We start from the raw sequence: 20,485 nt of genomic DNA, 5'->3' as shown, positions 1-20,485 counted from the left end.
TTTCATGGGGCATATCCAAAGACTGTAAAAAATAATCAAAGTAAACACATGTTGAAAACAAACGAACAAAAGCAACATTGAGCGCTTTTATTTTGAAAAAGAATTTCCTGGCACAGCGTGACCCGGATATTAAACGAAGACCCGCCTCCTTACTTCATGATAACCAATTAGTATTCGTCTTCACATCTCTTGGCCAATCAGCGGGAAGTAAATACTTCCGTGGAGGTCTTCGAGACGAAGCAGCGGCAGTGGAGTGTGTAGAAGATTCTCTTACGTTCAATTTTAGGCTTATTTAACTCCAATAATGCCGTATGCTAACCAACCGACGGTGAAAATCACAGAACTGACAGACGAAAATGTCAAATTTGTCATTGAAAACACTGATTTGGCGTGAGTATTCATTTATGTGTCTGTTGTATGAGAGCGTGTGTGTCAGAGAGCAGCCATTGTTTTCATCTTAAGTTATAACATTATTAACGTTACACGTTAAATAGCAGCACAAAGGTACTACGCGCTTAAATTATAATACTATTTGTAACTGAGAATATCCTTAACATTAATGTGTATGTGCACAGTGTAAACTAATCTAGTTAATGTAAAAGTTAAACTGTCACATTAATGTAGGTTGATATTCACTTGCTGTTGTGGGTTACATTGGAGTTTATGGAGGATTGAAAGTGTCATTTCTGTTACCTTTTACAATCTGTACCTCTGAAAACAACTGTTCTTCTCCTTTCTTAGGGTTGCAAACTCCATCCGCCGTGTCTTCATGTCAGAAGTTGCCACTATAGGTTAAGTGACTTTTGTGTTAGCCTCTGTTTTGAATTATTATTCTTATTATGTGGTACTGCTGCTTTACAGTATGTTGGAGTCATTTAACTCACTGTGTTGTCTTGAGATGCAAATAGACACTAGCCCACAGCTGGAAGAGCACAGATGTAACTAACACAGGTGGGAATCACCAGAGGCCAGAGGAATTTTTTGCCAATATCAGATAAGCCGATATGTATTAACTAATTTGATCGATTACCGATATGAATATATCCACTTTTTCCCCACCTAATTTTAGTGATCATCAGTTCTCATCTGTAGTGGAATTAACATCACATTATGCATGCCTACTCTTATCATGGCCACGAGCATATGGAAGAAAGAAAAAGACTCGCAACACTGTAGCTGCTCCCAGTAAAAAAAAAAATATATATATATACTTTATTCTATCATCATAGTATAGAAGGACAATGTTTCGAGCCTACCAGCTCTTCATCAGGTCACTCGTTACATACGAGCATATGGAGACATGAAATACAACATTTTTCAGTGTGTGTAATATTCATTCATTGTGTAAAAGAAGAAAAAGCATGTTGGCAGATTCTGATATTTCATTTCAAAGCCAATATCGGCCAATACAGATGATGTGGCGATATTATCGTGCATCCCTAAAAGTCAATACTTGATATTCATATCATTAAATATAACCATTGTAATTGATAACATTTAATGACTGCATTCAGTAAGTCACTAGCATGGCCTACTGTGACCTTTAAGGTCTGGTGTGTAGGATTTACCGGCATCTTGTAATGAGGTTGTAGACTGCAACCGGCTTAAACTTCTATAAACTATGATAGATGATACAAAAAGCACATCTGGCCCTATCTAGAGCCAGTGTTTGGTTTGTCTGTTCGGGGCTAATACAGAAACAACATGGCAGAATCCATGAAGGAGGACCTGCACATATGTAGATATTAACAGCTCATTCTAAAGTAACGAAAACACAAGTCTTAGCTTTAGGTGATTATACACTAATGAAAACATCATAATAAACATTATATTCTGCCAATATGTCCTGTAAATCCTACACACTGGACCTTTAATGGGAACAAATGTATCTGACCTGTGCCTTTCTTGCTGTGACAAGTCAGCTAAATTGTAATTTAAACATCATCACTTTTATTACTTACAGATGTGCTCTTCCTACTCTAGCATGTTTAAATGTCCTCTGTGAAGTCCTCCCAGTTCAGTGCAGCAACTCTCAAAGCAGCAACTAAATACAAATGTATATCATTAACCCTGCATCATACAGTATCCTGCCTATTATTATTTGATGTCACATAGAAGAGAATGTAACAAAATACGGTTGAAGAGAGTTGAAATGGTGATGGAGAGTTGTATGACTGCATGAGCAACATTGAATGTAGTCACAAAAAAAGTGGAAATGACTAACTTGTTCTTGTTTTACTTTATTTGCAGCAATTGACTGGATCCAGATTGACGCCAATTCATCAGTGCTGCATGATGAGTTCATTGCACACAGAGTTGGTACATATCAAAGTGTTTAGGATTCACTTCCAATGCAGTTTGATGCACTGTTGCAGTATGACCAGAGAGGTCTGATAATGATATATGATATACAACAATGATGTTTCCTTTGTTGTCAGGTCTCATACCTCTCACAAGTGATGACATTGTGGACAAAATGCAGTATTCTAGGGTAAGTATACTGTTCTACCAGTCATCAGTGAGGTCGCCCAGTGACCTTTAATGCAACAACAGTAATCAGGGACCACTGCTGATGTGACAATACACACTTGAAACTCAAGACTAAACAGATATTCAATATTTATTTGTTTTCTAAACCATATCTTTGAAAATGTCCTGAATATTTTGTTTAATAATGGGATATAATACCAAGATCCTGGCAGCGTTTGTTCCTGGTTGTAACTTTGTTTACAAGAGGACTTTGTCTGTGTCTTTGATCCTCCTGCAGGACTGCACCTGTGATGACTTTTGTCCAGAGTGTTCTGTTGAGTTGACGCTGGATGTTCGATGTACCGAGGACCAGACACGTCATGTTACCTCACGCGACCTTTTGTCCAACAACCCCAGAGTCATCCCAGTGAGTCTCTTCTTCCTTAATCAAAGTCATTAGAGAGGAGTGTAAGCAGAAGAAAATGCTGACACTTTTTTCATTGGGCTTTCTAGGTGACTTCCAGAAGTCGAGACAATGATCCCAACGACTATGTTGAACAAGATGGTAAGCTTATAGGTGTCTTTACTCTGGCTGTTAAGGGTTTGTCTTTGTCAAATAATTGTTAGGTGTTTGTTTGTCTACCATTTTATACAGCATTTTAAACATTTACCTTTCCTTCCTCCTCCACTTCCTCCCTGACACAACATAGACATTTTACTGGTGAAGCTTCGTAAAGGTCAGGAACTGCGGCTCAGGGCATACGCCAAGAAAGGCTTTGGTAAGGAGCACGCCAAGTGGAACCCCACAGCAGGGGTTTCCTTTGAGTACGACCCCGACAACGCACTGAGACACACAGTCTACCCACGACCCGAGGAGTGGTATGTTTTCATTTCAGTGTGGCTCTTCATTAAGGATTATTGTTAAATGTATAATGTTGAAAGATGACTTTAAGATGAATAAATGTTGCAAATCACTTTGTTCTCAGGCCAAAGAGTGAATACTCAGAGATTGAAGAGGATGAGGTTCAGGCTCCTTATGACCCCAATGGAAAGCCAGAAAGGTGAGAAAAGAATCTCCCACGTTCAATTGAATTTGTTGCGAAGGTGTAATAATATAATACCAAACAATACGTTTTTGTAAAAAAATAAAAATAAAAAATAATAATAATCTAAGACAACAATGTCTTTGAATTATAATCTGCTAAAAGTAAAGCAGGGGGTAAGTGTCAGAAGTGCAACAGCTCATCTGAGACATTCCCCTGGACACAGGTTCTATTACAACGTGGAGTCATGCGGCTCTCTGCGACCGGAGACCATTGTTATGTCAGCACTGGCTGTCCTGAAGAAGAAGCTGAGCGACCTGCAGACTCAGCTGAGCCATGAGATCCAGAGCGACGTGCTCACCATCAACTGAGGACCGTTCCTCAACAGACCTGCATTTACACAGCTTTGTAATAACCAGAGGGCTGACTGAGCATTGTTAAGGTCACAATTACGGTTTATAGAAGTAGATGTAAAAACTATTATGTTAGATGTTTCATCATTTGAAACCAACATAATTACCGTGAGACTTCCATGTACAAAATGACTGTTTACCTGGACGCGTGTTCTTGAAATGATTTCAGCTCCCTGCAGTGATTGTAACCTAAGCTCTGTGTGTGTGTGTGTGTGTGTGTGTGTGTGTGTGTGTGTGTGTGTGTGTTAAACCATGCAACGCAAGGTTAGTGTCTCGAAGGGATTTTGGCTCAGAATGATGCAAATTTGGTTTTCCAGTTGGAAGTCTAACACTTACACTGTTTGATTATTATTTTGTTAAATGTTACTTTTTAAATAAATCTGCCTTTGGAAACTTTGTGATCCATTTTTTAAGAGTGTCTTTATTGTAATATTTCAGTGGGTTGAATATTTAGTTTGTGTTTTAAAATACAAATACCTGGAAATGATAATTTAAAAAAAAACAAAACTAGCCCTTCAAAATAAAGTCAGGGAATTAATAAAAACAAAAAAACCCCTCCCTTGCAAGGAAGAAAAAGATGACAATCAGTGGGTGTAGTATTTAAAGTGATTTGCAAAAGAGAAAATGACATTCATTTATTAATCACAAGTCTTAATTTCTACAATTTTATAGTGCTATATAATTATGCCTGAGGGGCTTAACTACAGAAAAACAGCAGTGCAAACAATATTTCTATATGCTAATTATCATAGACATGTTCTATCATATCTGTACAATGCCAAACTTCAGAGTTGATAAAAAAAGCGGTTACTGTAGTTTGTAAAGAACCTCCATATATGTAACATAACATAACCTGTAACATAAACAATTTCCCCTCGGGAATCAATAAAGTATTTCTGATTCTGATTCTGATTATATTTTGAATTTTCTTCTATTTTTTTTTCTCTATTTTTTGTCGCTTTTTTTGTCAGATGGATGGATGCATCTGCCGCAATACCATAAAACACGAAAATTAGATTCCAATTAAAAGTGATCTACAAATAGATGAAGTAAAATAAAAACATGAATCACAAAAAAATAATATGGTGTTGTGAAGCTTTTATTTTGGTTGTGCACAAAGGCTAATTCTCTTACAGGGGGCTTTTATTTTGAATGTTCTGAGAAGACGCAATATTTTTATTCTGATAGGCTTCACGTGCGACACTGAGCACGTCCCAGATGTTAGCAGAGGTCAACGTAGCCCTGTGTGTGTGCAGGTTTATCCAGACTGAAGGCTAATAAACTATGCATGTTTTGGGATGTCGTCTCGCTCGACTCGACCTTCCAGGGAAGATGCTGTGTCTTTGCGGAGGATGACAAGGTAACGTGTAGCCGCTTTCTGTCGTCAGATAAGGTCACGCCGAGTTGCGTTCATATTTCTGGCAATTTTAGTTTTCATTGGCAGCAGGTGTAACATGAATCATTGAAATCACACAATATGGGTTTTCATATTTGTTGAAGCAGCGTTAAAAATAGTCAATAAACACCCCTACTATTGGGATTATAATGTAACAAGATGCCACCCTCCTTGGTGAATTCGTGGGAAGGAGGTCACTGGAATATCTGACCCACCCAAAGGAAGGGGTGGTTTTTTATTTAATTAATGGCATATTGTTGTATAGCACGAGTGCCGAATTAACCCAATGGAACTTGAAGCTCAGATAAAGTCTGAAATTGTGTTTTGTGAGATGTGTACCTCTGTAAAAAAGGAAAACAACCATAAACGGACATTTTGCTAAAACAGTTTGGTTGGAGTTCCTCTCCGTGTGAGAGAACAGGATGTAGCTGACAATATGTGGGTTTATGAAGATGCAGCTTGCATGTAAATGCTCTATACGTCTCTGATCCCAGTCATAGACACCATAGGTCACAGTTTCCATGATGATATTGTTTACACATCATAAAATCTCAGACATACACATACACATGCAGATGTCTGTTTATAGAGATTACACATCATATAAAAATGAAAAACTAAAGAAAATTTTAACAAATCTCTGCCTCAAAGCTCTGACCTGTCATGGCAGAAGGTATTTGTGACCAGAAGATTTACCTGACACAGAGGGAAAGAAAAAAATGTTGTGATTTTTGATCTCTCTCAAACAAAGGAGGCGACAGCATGGGCCATTATCTTAATATTTCAAGTTAATGATCTGGTGGACAGTGATAAGGATCTTGTATTTCACAGCATGATATGATGAACTCATTTCTGTTTTTCCTGAAGTGAATTCAACCGTCTCTGAGCTTCCTTCTGTGGCTGATGAACCCTCAGACTCAGAGATGGCTGCGATGAGAAAGAGGTTTTCCTCCGTCTGCTCCTCTTCCTCGACTGAAGAAGACAATGCAAGCCTCTATGACAGTGTTCCCATTTCTGCTACTGATCCATCCAGTGAACAAGAACATCCCTGCGCAGCTCTGCTCTGGTAAGCTTCCTCTGCTGTCTCCATCACTTGTTCACAGGTGTCAAAGCGACAGAAACAAGACTTGAATAGTGAAGGAAGTAGTAAACGTCCACCTGCAGGGGTGATACCTGATCACAGCAGGTGATTAAAGGTGCAGCCACAAACAGAAATGGCAAAGGGACAGTTACTAACATAACTGGTAAAAAAATAAGCTTCACACATGCTGATGACTAAAACAAGTCTCTTTGTCCAGTTGTCATCGTGTCCAAGACTCATTACTGAGCTCCAACAGCAGCTTCACTGGATACAGAGGCGTCCTCAACTGGATCATCATTCTCCTGGTCAGTGTTCTGATCGCTTCCCTTTTGATCGAGTCACCAAGCATAGCATGAGTAACTGCCTTTCTTTATGTGTGTCATTCTGATTTTCAGGTCCTGTCTCATGCTCACTTGTTATTGGAGAATTTCATACAGTGAGTATACAGATTCAACTGTGCATATATACATTTTATACCTACTGTACATTTTCTACTTGGAATTAGATTTTTGATACATTACTAAATCGTATTATAACGTACTGGAGCTGTCAGCCACAGTCCTCATTTGTACGTAACGCCATGGGTGGCTGTGGTTCAGGATGTAAAGCAGTCATCTACCAGGTGGAAGGTCTGTGATTTGATCTCTGGGCCATGAAGTGTCCTTGGGCAAGATACTGCGTGTAATGATGGGAGCAATTGGTGTTTGAGTGCATGTGAATGTTTACCTAATGAGCAGCTTAACAGTGGGTGACTGGTGATTATGTTGGAAAGCGCATTGAGTGGTCACTAAGACTAGAAAAGCGCTATGTAGATGTCTGGTTTTTATGACATTGTCCTTTGTTTTCCTCCTCTAAACAGACATGGCTATTTGATAGATGTCAAAAAGGTTTTGGAGCATCTCATTGAGGACAACTGCAACTGGCCATCTGTCAACCTTATATTAGGTGAGGAAATCTTTAAGATAGAATTGTAGCAAAAATACCAATGGCCAAAATTACATGAGATCGACTTTTAGTTAAGAGTGCTTCGCTGGTTTAACATTGCTGTCTTTCAAAAACAATTCAGCAGAACTAGAGACATCATTCTTTTTACTGCGCACATTCCTCTTTTTTGTCAAAACTTGGCACCTTCATTACACACAATGCAGCTAGACAACAGTTTTGATCTGACGTTTAGATGTGCTATGGAAGTAGCAGCTAATGTAGCTTAGTGTTGTGTGGTTTGTGAACGAATCGTTCAAAAGAACGAATCTGTTGAATGAACGTACTGAACTGAATCACTTCCGGAACTGATTTGTTCATTTCTCAGTTCAGTTGAGCTCAGCAGCGAGTGTGTAGGCCGGGAGTGGAACTGCCGATTCGGTCCGTGCGAGCGATTAATCACTCGCGAGGCAGTCAGGGTACAGGGAGGGACTGCCTACCGCGTAACAAATCACTCGGTGATTGAATCACTCGGTGAACGACGTAACCCCAATCCCTGAGCGATTTAAATCATTTCTTGTCAGCTATACACTTTTATATTTCTCCAAGCTAACGGCTAATGTAGCCAGGACTGAAGCCACATGAACACAATCACACACCTCCCTGTTGTTTTAACAGACTTAGTTTCCAGATAAACAAACTTAAAACATTAGGCTGGCCAGTAATGAGACTCACCAGTGCAAGGCAGGCGCAGCAGCAGCTCAGCCGTGTATCAGTTCAGTGAGTCGGACTACGCAGTACACAGTCAGGGCTCCTCCCGCCAAGCACTGAACGATTCGGGGAACGAATCTTTTGAACGATTCTTTTTAATAAACTGATTCTAGTGATTCAGTAACATCTAAAGAACTGCTTTGCCCATCACTAATGTAGCTCTAAGCTAGTAGCCTACAGCAGAGATGAGCAGTGGGCTGCAGAGGTCTGGTGAGCTCATGTCTTTCTAACTCCACACCCTCAATTTTTTTTAAATTTTTAAACTTGTTGTCTTGAGACCCAACCAACGCTGACCCAAATGACATCACTTGAGGCAATTTATCAGATGTTATGTGGCTCTTTCATGGAGACACGAAAGGCTTGACACATACGTGGAGTAGTAGCCACTCCTCAAGGTCTGCAGACAGAATTTGATGTGAGCTTTGTGGTGGAATTTCTGCAGTATAAAATAGTAAACACAACACGCTTACCCTGCCATTGTGAAAGAACAAAATATATATATTTCTTTTTTTTTCAGCTGCCAACATGTTTGCCATTGTGGCTTTGCTCCTCGAGAGGTCTCAGGAAAAGGTGAGACTGTTGCATTTTCTTTGTTTCTCTTATTTTGATCATGTCTATCCTGGTTTAGAAAATGCATCAACAACCAACATCAGCAATTTTTCAACTCAAAATAATTGTCCCGGCAAACATCAGCACTTCTATTCCATTTATTCCCATCAGGGTATGCTGTCCCCCACCACCGGTCATCGTTTACATCTCATAAATCTGGGCTTGCTCCTGTTATTTCCTGCTGCAGTCATTGTACATGAGCATACAATATCAACAGGTAACAACTATATGTATGTGCATTATCATCATCATTTCATAATTTCTGCACATGTATGATGCAGTGACAGCAATTTCAAAAAAATACTCAAACTTTAATTTTATCAACAGCTAATGGATGTCAGTTTTTCTGCTTGTTTCTGCTGCAAAAAAATGTACTTATACTCATGAACTGAAAAGCAAATCAGACACCTTTTTAAGCTTCTAGGCATGGTTATTTCAAAGCCTTAACACAACTTAAGTTTAGTTTGAAATCTAAAATTATTTTCTGATGTTTTGCCCAGTGTGCTCTATATAATGTTCATCACTGCATGGATGTTTCTGTGTATTTTGTCCACCAGGTGGAGCGTTCTTCTCTCTCTGGTTCTACACTGCTCTTGGGATGAAGCTGTATTCATACCAGGAAACTAATCGCTGGTACAGACAGGCCCATTTAACTGATGCAGGTATTTTTCCAACACCAGAAGTTGTGCAGATTTCATTCAGAACAAAAACATAAATTAATAATCCAACAACTAACAGCTTTTTATGTCTGTGTGTCTTCAGAGAGGGATAAAGATCACCCTGTGGCACCAAAAGCCGTCAATGAGCAGCTTACTTTCCGAGGTGAAACTGCTCATCATTCTTAATATGATACTTGATTTCTTCACATGAACTTGTAATGATACATTTTGTCCCCTGTGACTCTGTCTTTGGTTTCTCAGATCTGTATTATTTCCTATTTGCCCCCACACTGTGCTACCAGAGAGACTTTCCCTGTACTCCTAAGGTCCGCATCAATAAGCTACTGCACAGGCTGCTGGAAATGGTGAGCTGAACAATGGCACCATTATCACTGAGGGTTTGATGCCATTTTAGAGAGTGAGACACATAACGACCTTTTTCGGACCTTGTCTCCAAAATAAAATAAAAAAAAAAAAAATCATAATACAGCAATTTTTGCTCGTCCTGTTTATAATACTGCAGCAGTCTTCTATCGTTATCCATCAGGCCTAAGACGGCATTCACTGTGGAAGTCAAAATGCCTAAGTAAAAACAAAACAAACGAAAGAAATAAAGTGAAATACGTGTTGTGTTTTCTTTTATCTATGCATGTACTATTAATAATTAAATGAAAAACACACGTTGAAAGGACAATTTTTAACTTTAGGAATTCATCCTTCTGTTGTGACTGGACAGTTATTTAGCTTTCATTTGCCAGTTTAAAAACAAACTAACTAACAAGCAAACAAAAAACAATACAGCTACCCTCTAAAACTTCTTCATGAAAAATAATGACAGTGCTTTTGGTATTTAGTGGTGTCAGATCTATGTTGCTTTCAATTATTTCAGTTATTAAAGACAAAAAGTTAAATAATTGTCATGCATACCTTGGAAATACAAACACAGTGACAATGTGTGTTATATTTTACCATATTTCTTTCCCAGTTTGTTTGTTATATATGCATTTTAAATCTTCCATAATTAACAGAATAGATTATACTGCTGAAATAATGAACTCACAGTCCTACATTGGTATAAAATGTTGGGGATAGTTGTGCAGGTAGAAAACTGTTTTGTCACAAATTGATTGCATAAGATTAAACCAGTTTCTTATAATTTCCATATTTACGGCAGTAGGTGTTAATGAGTCATAATTCATATACTTAGCAACTTTAAAGAGGTTATATTTACTTGGTGTGGGCACTGCAAAAAACAGTTTCAGCATGACCTGTGACTGATGCAGTGGATCTACTTGTAATGAGCCTTCCCAGATATAATTGATGTCCAGAGATAATGTAGGTCTCATGGATGGAAACACTACAGCTTCTTAATTGCATTTTCTGCTTTTAGGTGATCGTTATCCAGATCATGGTCGGAATTGTGCAGCAGGTACAGCAGCTGGTTAAAAGTCCTCCTGTACTGTACAGTATATTACTGTGTACTTATCTGTGTGTGTATGTTACTATGTACCTATCTGGAAACTTTATAGCCTCAATAATGTTGGGCTGAAATACATTTCTGATCTTCTTGAAGAATATAAACTCAGCAGGGTCCTTAGATCTTTAGGAAGCAGTCAGCTGGTGACATGAAAAAACAGTGTGAAGCTGCTTTTAGCTGTGATGCTGCACACAGATAGAACAAACTGCATGTTGATCTCACCCATAGCCACTTTCAAATCTAAGTGAAAACTCTGCTTTTCTCCTCTGCCTTTGGTTTGATTTGTTTCTGTGCTGCACTTTTATTACCTTTGTTGCACTGGAAGCAGCTTACAATTTATTACAGCACTGAAACAGTGTCTCTGGTCTGTTTGTATTTTATTTCATTTCATGTATTTTATTTGATTTAATCTAATTTAAAATTAAAATCTCATTTTATTCTTACCTATTGTTTATAAATGTCATTCTCATGTTTTGCTTTGGTTTGGGTTTTTGCCCACGGAAAGCACTTGGCGTTTATGAATCACCATGCAGTTTGGTACAGATATTCAAGGTGTTTATGTGTTGAAATCAAACGACTTTGGTGATCCCACTGTTCCTTTAGTGTCACCAGTACTTCAAGATGTTTTACTGATCATTACCTCAACCTCTCTTGGATGGGTTCGCACATCATTTTTTACAGAAGAGAAGGAAATACTTTATCTATCTTATGAGTCCTGTGCGTAGGAGAGGGACAAGGACATCAAAAGTTGCACACTGACAACCCTGCAGACACATTTATTTGCCAAATTTGATTTCTAAACCTTTTTCAAGCATTTTCATTATTTATTTATTTAATGAAGGTCGAGCACCAAAACATTGCAAATAAATGTATTTTTGCAAGGTTAACCGTGCTATTCATGGTTCCCAGAGGATGAATCCTAATGACATTGGTGATTCACTGACGTTTCCTCTGGCATCACCATGACGTTCACATCTGTGGTTTAAAGTGAAATGTCTTAACAGCTATCAAATGGATTGACTGTTTGTTCAATAGCCTACTTTGGGTTATGACCAAACACCTGCATGAATAGTGACACTTCCATCAGTCTCAGCTGTACGTGTTATTGTATTAATTAGCAAATGTAAGCATGCTAACATGCTAAACTAAAATGGTGCAGGTGGTTAACATTTGCCTGCTAAATATCAGTATGTTAGCATTGTTAAGGAAAGCATCTTTGCATGCTGATGTTAGCACCTAGCTCAAAGCACTGCTCTGCCAAAGTCCTCCTTTATAGAGCCACAATCTGTGGATTCTTAGTCTTGTTTCTGAAGGTGTTAACTATGTACATTCACACTGAATATCATTACTGCACTGTGACTGAGTCTGTTTTTCCTTTAAGTGGATTGAGCCCATCTTCCAGAGGTCAGAGAACTCCTTTTCTGTGAGTGAAACAGAATCTACTTTTATTGTGACTATCAGAACAAACACACCTGTGGAATTCACTTTTTTATTCTTGTACACAGAGTATGGATATCACTATGAGAGTGGAGCACCTGGTGGGACTGGTGGTGAGTGATTTTTGTTTATTTTAACATCATATTTTATTGACTCTTGATACATCTGTCTGGATTTCCCAGAACTTTAAAGCTCTGACTACATGTAAGATTCCAGTGTGTGATCTTGTAAAGTAAAGTCAAGTGGTCCCAGATGTTGGTGATGATGACGAGGATGAAGAGTGGGAGAAGGAGTATGTTTTGGCAAGATTATTAGAGATATTAGTTGTATGCTGCCGTTCATGACTCAATAAGAGAGACAGAGAGAGCTGAGATCGTGAAATGGTATAATGGTATTGTTTTGTTTTGTTTTTCCTTGTCAGGCACCAACCCATTTCTTGTGGCTCCTCTTCTTCTTCCTGTGTCACTCCTACCTGAATTTCCTGGCAGAACTGATGCGCTTTGGTGATCGTCATTTTTATGGAGATTGGTGGTCAGTTGCACAAACAAACAAACAAACACAAAAACTATTAATGCACATTGTGTTGTTGCACATTCAGCACTGGCTCACTGCCTTTCATCTTTCATTTACAGGAACGCTACAACTCTGATCAATTTCTGGGAGAACTGGAATATTCCCTTTCAGAAATGGTGTCACAGGTATTATCATATTTAAAGCTGAAGCATGCCTCAAGTTTCACTCAGATGACATGAATAACAGATTATTTCCCCTAACTTTTGCTTCCATCTCTTATTTGTCTTTGTTTTGTGTCCTCACTTGTGTGAAGGCATGTATACACACAGCTGGTGGAAAAGAATGTTCCCCCGTCGCGGGCAGAGTTAGTGGTCTTCCTGATGTCAGCTGCTCTTTTTGAGGTACAGTCTGATACTGCATGAATCACTATTGGGATTTATTTGTTTAGGGGTTTAAGATGAATAACAATACCTGTGAGAATCTTAATGGCCCATATGTTGTGCAGATGTGGAGTTTCAAACTTCCAAGAAACAAAGGTCATTTTCATTAGAACAAAAACTCTATTGTAACTCACACTGATTAGATTATGCGGCAGGCTACCAGGCACTGGTATTCTTGGACCTCCATTTGCAAACGAGCACTGGCGGAAATCCCGGGGGGACGGGGGGTCTGGACCCCAGCTTCTTTGGAAAAATGGGGAATTGTCCCCCCGAGTATATCATTTGAGGAAACTATACAATTTTAATCTACATAATAATAAAAACTGAAAGCACTTGTGCCAATTATATATGCAACACAATGCATTTAGAACTTTAAAAAAGATTGCGTCCTCCCCATCTGTGTGAATGCAGCAGTCATACAAACAGCCCAGCCGCTTAAAATCATTCAAACTCAAAGAATTTTGGACCAATTTTAGTGCAGTTTGGATTGTTACAATTTACAGAAGTGTGTTTACGAAAGAGAATACTTCATTCTCATACCATTTTTTTTGTAAATGTAATATTTCTATATTTAAAATTGTCTTTTCCCATCTCTACCATCCATCTAATATGATGTGAACACATTAGCCACAGCAGTGCTTTGAGCTAAATACTAAAGTCTGGCACTAATATACTGATGTTATGCAGGTGTAATGTTTGTCACCACCCTAGTTTAGCCTATTAGTATGCTTACATTTGATAATTAGCACAATAAGTACACTAGAGGCTTATGGGAATGTCATCAGTTCTGCTGGTATTTGGTCATAAAAAAAGTACTGGACAAAATGAAATTTAACCTAAAGGCGCTAAATAAGGGATCGTCTAAGTTTTTACAATCCATGCTGAGGATATGTTGAGTGTACCAAATTTTATGCCAGTGCATCTACTAGTAGTTGATGTATTGTCCGGGAACCATGAATGTCTGCTCTGGTGCAGATTCATCTTGTAGATGTGGAGATATTTCAATGAATAACTAAAAGCTTTGACCTGCCGGAGGTACTGGATGAAAAATTAGGGGATCACCCAAAGTCATTAGGATTTATCCTCTGGCTACCTCAAATACCTGTATCGAATTCTATAGTATTCCATCAAATAGCTGTTAAAATGTTTTAGTCTGGATCAAAGTGGACTGACTAGCTGACAGAACAATGTGAGCCATGCTGCCTGTATGCTAAAAATATATATGTTAAACTAAAGATACATGTTCCTGCTTGTGTTTATAGAATGTGATTAAAACATCTCATCATGCCAATTTAAATTGCAGACTTTATGTAAAGAAACCAATGTCAGAAATGAATGAAAATTAAGCATCGTTTTTGCAATGTGAGAGCAATAATTTCTTTCTATTCAATTTTTTGTTTGCATACATCCATTCATTGTTAAAGACTAATAGCAGCAGTGAAAGAGAGGGTGATTTTTGCAGTACCTGAATCTTACTGTATTGAGATTACAGGGCTATTTGCCCAAACAAACATTGCAATAATAACTAATTTTTCCTCTCTTCTTCACAGTATATGTTTGCTCTGCCCCTGCACAGCTGTCGTCTGTGGATCTTCCTCATGATGCTAGTGGAGGTGAGAATATCACACCAGTGGAAGCTGGTAATTATTCACCTGAATGGGGTCAACAGGCACTGATTGCTTCTACTTACATACTAGAAATGTTGTTGTCTAGTGTAGTCCATCAAGCTTTGACACTTATTTGACTGTTACCTAAATCAGCAGCTCCAACGCATTCTCATTCCAACTTGCCAAATATCACTGCTTTGTAAGTGGACCTAAACTTCAAAAAATGAATGCAATAGGTACGCTTCTTTGTCAGTTTTGGACATTCTGGGATAGCAGGTCAATTTACTATTGTTACATGCATTGTGTTCTTTCAAAATACAAGTTGGTTTCCTCAGGAAATTTACAGTTTACAGTACAGTCTTTTTAAAAATAAACTTACGAGGTACCATAAACACTTCATTTTTATGTTTCTTTCCTTGAGTTAAGCCAATAGAAGCATGTCGTTAGGTTTAGAAAAAACATCATGGCTTGGCGTGAAGTAAGTACAGATGTTACTAATGTCATACAATGTCACGTGACATGCGTCACTACTGTAGCTACACGTAATAGCATACTACATTGTTTATAAAATGACTCCATTGACTTAATTTCACAAAGGAAACAAACAGTGGGCTCCCAGGTGATAGTCTGGAGTTTGTCTAAGCCATCCACCTCCCCTCCCACTCACTTGCTCGCCCTATTCTTACTTTCTCACTCTTTATGCTACTGTTATTGCCGGCATCATTACTGTTGCTTGCCGGTGCATATCATAATGCCGGGAAAGGTGCCTCTCTGCATTTGTGTCTAACGCAAACGTCCACTGACAAAGCAGCAGTTTTTGACAAGTTCAGTTTTTGCCCACTGCATTAACAACTTCCGCCACCCGGTACATATCATACTGTCACAAAAGGTGCCTCTGTGCGTTGGTTTCTGATACCAAGATCACTGACAAAGTGGCTGTGTTTGATGAGTTGGGAATGAGAATGGGCGCACAGCTCTACAAAGTCCTGAGCTTTATAGTGACCTGGGGCTCTTTGTTTCGTCGGGCCGCAACTTAACTGTTTTGGTTCACTCTCAATGCTCTCATAATGTATGCAGGCAGTCACAAATATTTACCTGCTGGAAAGAAGTATCTTTAGATCTGAGGACATACAGTGGTGGAAAAAAGTTTTCGGACACCCCATGCATTTGTGAAATATTGCATTAAGAATCACTCTTAGGTCTTCAAGTGCAATTTCTTTTAGTACAGTCACAGCCAAAATACTAAATAAATCCTAAAAAAGCCATTAAAAACTTAAAATTGATTGGTTCCATAAAAATACATAAGAAATTTTGAGTATTGGGTCATTTTGGTACCAGTGATGAAGGTCGGTCTTTTTATTAAAAGACACAATTTTTGTTGCCAAGCTTTGTGTCTACATAAAGCCAGCACATTTGAAAGTTCTTCAGACACAAAAATGGCTAAAACAAGGAACCTAATGCAGGAAACACGCCTGAAGATTCTCAGCCAGGAAGGGTACAGCTGCCGCCAGATAGCCAGGAAGTGCAGATGCAGTCCTTCAGCAGTTGGATACACTCTGCAGAAATACAGACGAACCAACAGCTTGGAAGACAAACCAAGATCTGGGCGTCCAAGGGTTTCTTCAGCAAGAAATGACCGCATCCTGATACGCATGTGCAGGCAAAACCGCCGAATGACATCACAGGAGCTTCAGCAGCAGTGGTCAAACCAAACTGGTGTCCAGTGTTCCACCCGCACTGTACGTGGCTGACTTTTAGATCATGGCGTAAGGTCCTACAAGGCTATCAAGAAGCCCCTGATCAATGAGAGACGGAGGTTAGCCCGGTGTCGTTGGGCCCAGGCACACAAGAACTGGACAGCCAGGAATTGGAAGAAGATTTTGTGGTCAGATGAGTCCAGTTTCCAGCTTTATCTTCCTCCTACTAATGTGAGGGTACGCAGAAGGCCAGGCAAAGCATTATCTCCAGCATGTACAGTACCTACTGTCAAGCATGGTGGAGGCAGTATCATGGTTTGGGGATGCATGAGTGCTGCTGGTGTTGGTCATCTCACTGTCTGTGATGGCACATTGAACTCTACCAAGTATTGTACCATTCTCCAAACCCACATGCTCCCTTCTGCGCGTGCACTGTTCCGTCGAGGTAAAAACTGGATGTTTCAACAAGATAATGCCCCTTGCCACACATCCAAGGCCAGTAGAACTTAGCTGCAGGAGCACAGTATCCAGGTCTTAGAGTGGCCAGCTCAATCCCGGACATGAGCCCCATTGAAAATCTGTGGTGGATTATCAAAAGGTCTGTTTCAAAGCATAAACCAAAGAATTTAGAAGAATGAAAAGCAGTAATTCAAGAAGAATGGGACAAGATTACCCCTCAACAGTGTGAAAGGCTCGTGGGGAACATGCCAGCCAGGATTAGAGCTCTACTACGTGCCAATGGCAGGACTACTAAATATTAATTTGATGATGTGATGGTTTATTTATTTTTTGTTCAGTTTTGAACACATTCTCTGTTATTTGTTGACTTTGATACCGACAATGTTGAGAACTGACATATTGAAACTGTCAAGAATTTAGTTTTGTTAGTTTTTCTTGTAAACAATAAACAAAAAAATATAATTTGTATTTGTTTGTATCTGTCTAATGCAGCCACACCTTTTGAAACACAAAAAAGATTTTTCCACAAATATTTCATGATAATATTTGAGATTGTGTAAAATTTTAAGGGTGTCCGAAAACTTTTTTCCACCATTGTAACTAGAAGGACCTGTGTTGCTCTAAATATTACATGATTTCCTCTTGATTCTTTGCAGATTAAATAATAAAAGCAGGGTTTTATTTCCCATATCTTTTATGGTAAGGACACACCGAAAGTGTTGTGCGAGTCACAGATGACCTTTCAGTTTTTATTGGAGGTGATGAATCATTTACAAAGAGCATGACATGATCACAGAAATAACACTACATCAGACCAAAGGTCTGCAATCTATGTTAGTTATAAAGCAAGCGCTGAACCCATCAGCTATTTTCTGACGACAGTAAAGCCTCATAGGGCGAGGGCAAATATTTTAGACTGATCCGAGGTAGCCAGCTGATAGATTAGTTGTAATGCTAAACAGGAGCAATGAAGGCAGTAACCACGGCACTTAGACTGGCAGGGCTATTTACAGTGTGTGTCCACAAGTGGTCAATGGTGTGAGGAGTCTGCTCTGTCTTTTAACCAGATATAAGTATTTCATGAACATAACAAACAAACCTTGTCACATGATGAGAGAAAATAAATAATTTTTAACCATGTCTCTTCTGGCCTTTTAACATACCTTGTGTACTGTAGGCTGGGTTAAAAAGAGTCTTCACTAAACCACACTGTGTCCTCTTCCTCCAGCTCCTGGTCGCAGTATTCCTCGCAAACTATTTCCAAGGAAACTATGGCAACGGCTTAGTGTGGCTGTGCCTGCTGCTGGGCCCTCTTCTGGCTGTGAGCACCTACTTTCACGACCACTACATCAGCCTCCATCACGATCATCATCAGTCATTGTGCTCACCGCTGACATCCGGCCACGGTCTTCCTGGTGCAGTTTTCCTGCAGCTTCACTGATCACTGAGAAATGTCTGAAAGAAACTCTCTCTTATTGTACTGTATTCACAAATAGACCAAGAGGATACAGCTGTGGTCCAAAGCTCAGTGAAGGCTGCTCTAGTCTGTCCAAGGATCCATTTTGATTACTGGAAAAACTTTTGGAGTTATAGTTATCTTCTACCCAATTCAGCAATATAAATATGGAGTATATGTTGTGTAGACTCATAAATGGACCTATTGTATATGAATATACTTGACTTTATACTTGAATGTTCATGAATATACTTCCACATCTGACAGATGCTAATGCAATAAACTACTGACTGTACTTTATATGTCTGAAGCTTAATTATGACCAAAAAATGACCTGCAACATGACGAGGCTGCAGCAATCTCAGCCAGTGTGTTAGTCAGTGAAGGTCTGTTTGATCAGTCCTGCTATAATGGTGTGAGTCAGCAGCACAGAAGATAAGGTTGCTGCTTGCACACTGCTGTGTCAACATGTGGTTAAGGGGCCCTAGTTCATTTAAGTTTACCGTAAGTTTCGTGGACACGATCCAATCAGGAAATATGGGGAATGATTGTACCTCATGGTTCAATGACTCCAAGTGTGGGATGATTTATGCCACGTCTACCAGCCACGTCAAGTTTGCATAGGCCTTAATGATATTTAGATACCCTCTGGCTTGTTCTCATAGTTACTTTGCCATATTTTATTTTATAGCATATAAAGGTTCATTGAGGACTGCCACTGACAGATGTGTGCTGTTCTCCTTACATCTTTAGTTAACTCTAAATGGGATCAAAATGGTGAGCCTGCACAGGTTTCTATATCTTTTTCTAAAAACTGCTCATACATATATTTAACTATTTACTTTTTTTAAGGAGCTCAACTCTGTCATGTTGCCCTTTATATGGGGTTACAAATAACACGGGATATCTGGTTCACAATACAGGTTAATTCAATATAAAGTGATGCATAGATTGCATTACTCAAGATCAAAAGTGTCTGTCTCAAATGTTGCTCTGCTAGGATCAGTCGCACATATTTTCTGGTATTGGCCGACATTATACAACTGTTGGACTGCACTTTTTGAGTGTCTCTCAAAAGCCTTTTCCAGGGACATTCAGTCCAACTATAACCTGCCCATCATAGATTGCTCTGCAGACTTTTGAGCTGCCATAAAACATACAGATTGCTCTGCACTTACGTATGGTGGTTGCTAAGGAACTTATTCTCCTCACCTACAAGTCTACCACTCCACCCTGTCTGTGCACTGACTCAAGGAAATGTTGTCTATGATATAAATGGAAGGACTGAGCCTGCATAAATCCCATTAACAGAATAGATTTGAGAGAATCTGGGGATCTTTCTTGGCACAGTGTCGTATCACCTTGCAACCACAGGGAGCTCTGATCTGCCTGGCTACAGGAGTGTGCCAGGAGTTTACCATGATTAATTCATTTTTTTTTGTTTATTGGGTTTTTTGTTTGTTTGTTTGTTTTGGTTCTGTGTCACACTTTTCTTTGTAATGTTTTGTAAGTTCTTTTAATTCTGTAATTGAACCTCTTCATTGCAGAATACATCAGGCCTTTAATGCAAAGTGTTATCTCAGTGTCTGTTAGTGCTGTAGCACTAAAAATAGGTCTTCTCAAAGTCTTGTCCTGGACTCAACTGCATTCTTTCTCAGACAAATAGGATTCTGAATTTTGTATCAAGACCACTGCTGTAGGAATATCATTAAATTGCCTGTGCAAAATAAAAAATAAAAATCGTTTAGTTGATTTCAGTTCCTTAGTGTTTGTTTCTGTTTGGAAAATACCCCTCACATAAATTTGTCCTCTGCAATGCCTTTTGATTATTCTGTCAAGACATCTCTCATTGTAATCTTATACATACATACATACATACATACACATATACAGTATGGCAATAAAAGAGATGAATGAAGAGGAATCTTCATTTGATTTGGTTTTTTTTTTTGTTTTTTTTGTGGGTGTTTTTATGGGAATGTGGATCTTTCAGGTGTCTGTAATGGTAAAGGTGATGATCAATACATGCAGCGTAGT

At 39.0% G+C, this 20,485-nt stretch overlaps 2 protein-coding genes across 2 annotated transcripts; both read left to right on the top strand.

The window, feature by feature from the left end:
• Nucleotides 1-208: 208 nt before the first annotated feature.
• Nucleotides 209-4,323, top strand: polr2c (RNA polymerase II subunit C). The gene is made up of 9 exons (XM_049574897.1): nt 209-390; nt 742-791; nt 2,251-2,319; nt 2,439-2,491; nt 2,768-2,896; nt 2,983-3,034; nt 3,180-3,348; nt 3,456-3,530; nt 3,739-4,323. The coding sequence occupies exons 1-9, from the start codon at nt 305-307 to the stop codon at nt 3,881-3,883; spliced, it is 828 nt and encodes a 275-aa protein (XP_049430854.1). The 5' UTR covers nt 209-304; the 3' UTR covers nt 3,884-4,323.
• A 775-nt stretch (nt 4,324-5,098) lies between these two features.
• On the top strand, nt 5,099-18,982 carry LOC125887813 (diacylglycerol O-acyltransferase 1-like). Its single transcript, XM_049574891.1, has 18 exons — nt 5,099-5,285; nt 6,189-6,387; nt 6,620-6,707; nt 6,798-6,838; nt 7,262-7,347; nt 8,612-8,664; nt 8,815-8,920; nt 9,261-9,365; nt 9,466-9,525; nt 9,624-9,727; nt 10,753-10,791; nt 12,221-12,262; nt 12,345-12,389; nt 12,698-12,807; nt 12,909-12,974; nt 13,103-13,190; nt 14,780-14,842; nt 18,221-18,982. Exons 2-18 carry the CDS (start codon nt 6,245-6,247, stop codon nt 18,431-18,433), a joined length of 1,452 nt encoding a protein of 483 aa, XP_049430848.1. The 5' UTR covers nt 5,099-5,285; nt 6,189-6,244; the 3' UTR covers nt 18,434-18,982.
• Nucleotides 18,983-20,485: the final 1,503 nt, after the last annotated feature.

The sequence above is a fragment of the Epinephelus fuscoguttatus genome, linkage group LG4 (assembly GCF_011397635.1).
Source record: "Epinephelus fuscoguttatus linkage group LG4, E.fuscoguttatus.final_Chr_v1".
In the NCBI taxonomy this organism is placed as follows: Eukaryota; Metazoa; Chordata; class Actinopteri; order Perciformes; family Serranidae; genus Epinephelus; species Epinephelus fuscoguttatus.
Note: the sequence above shows the minus strand (reverse complement) of the source record. Positions and strands in the feature narration are given on the sequence as shown.

Coding starts and splice junctions, on each gene's coding strand:
- LOC125887813 (XM_049574891.1), top strand. CDS start 6,245: ATGGCTGCGATGAGAAAGAGGTTTTCCTCCGTCTGCTCCTCTTCCTCG. Junction 8,921..9,260: donor TGAGCATACAATATCAACAG/GTAACAACTATA, acceptor TTTGTCCACCAG/GTGGAGCGTTCTTCTCTCTC. Junction 13,191..14,779: donor TGTCAGCTGCTCTTTTTGAG/GTACAGTCTGAT, acceptor TCTTCTTCACAG/TATATGTTTGCTCTGCCCCT.
- polr2c (XM_049574897.1), top strand. CDS start 305: ATGCCGTATGCTAACCAACCGACGGTGAAAATCACAGAACTGACAGAC. Junction 2,492..2,767: donor ACAAAATGCAGTATTCTAGG/GTAAGTATACTG, acceptor ATCCTCCTGCAG/GACTGCACCTGTGATGACTT. Junction 3,531..3,738: donor CCCAATGGAAAGCCAGAAAG/GTGAGAAAAGAA, acceptor CCCTGGACACAG/GTTCTATTACAACGTGGAGT.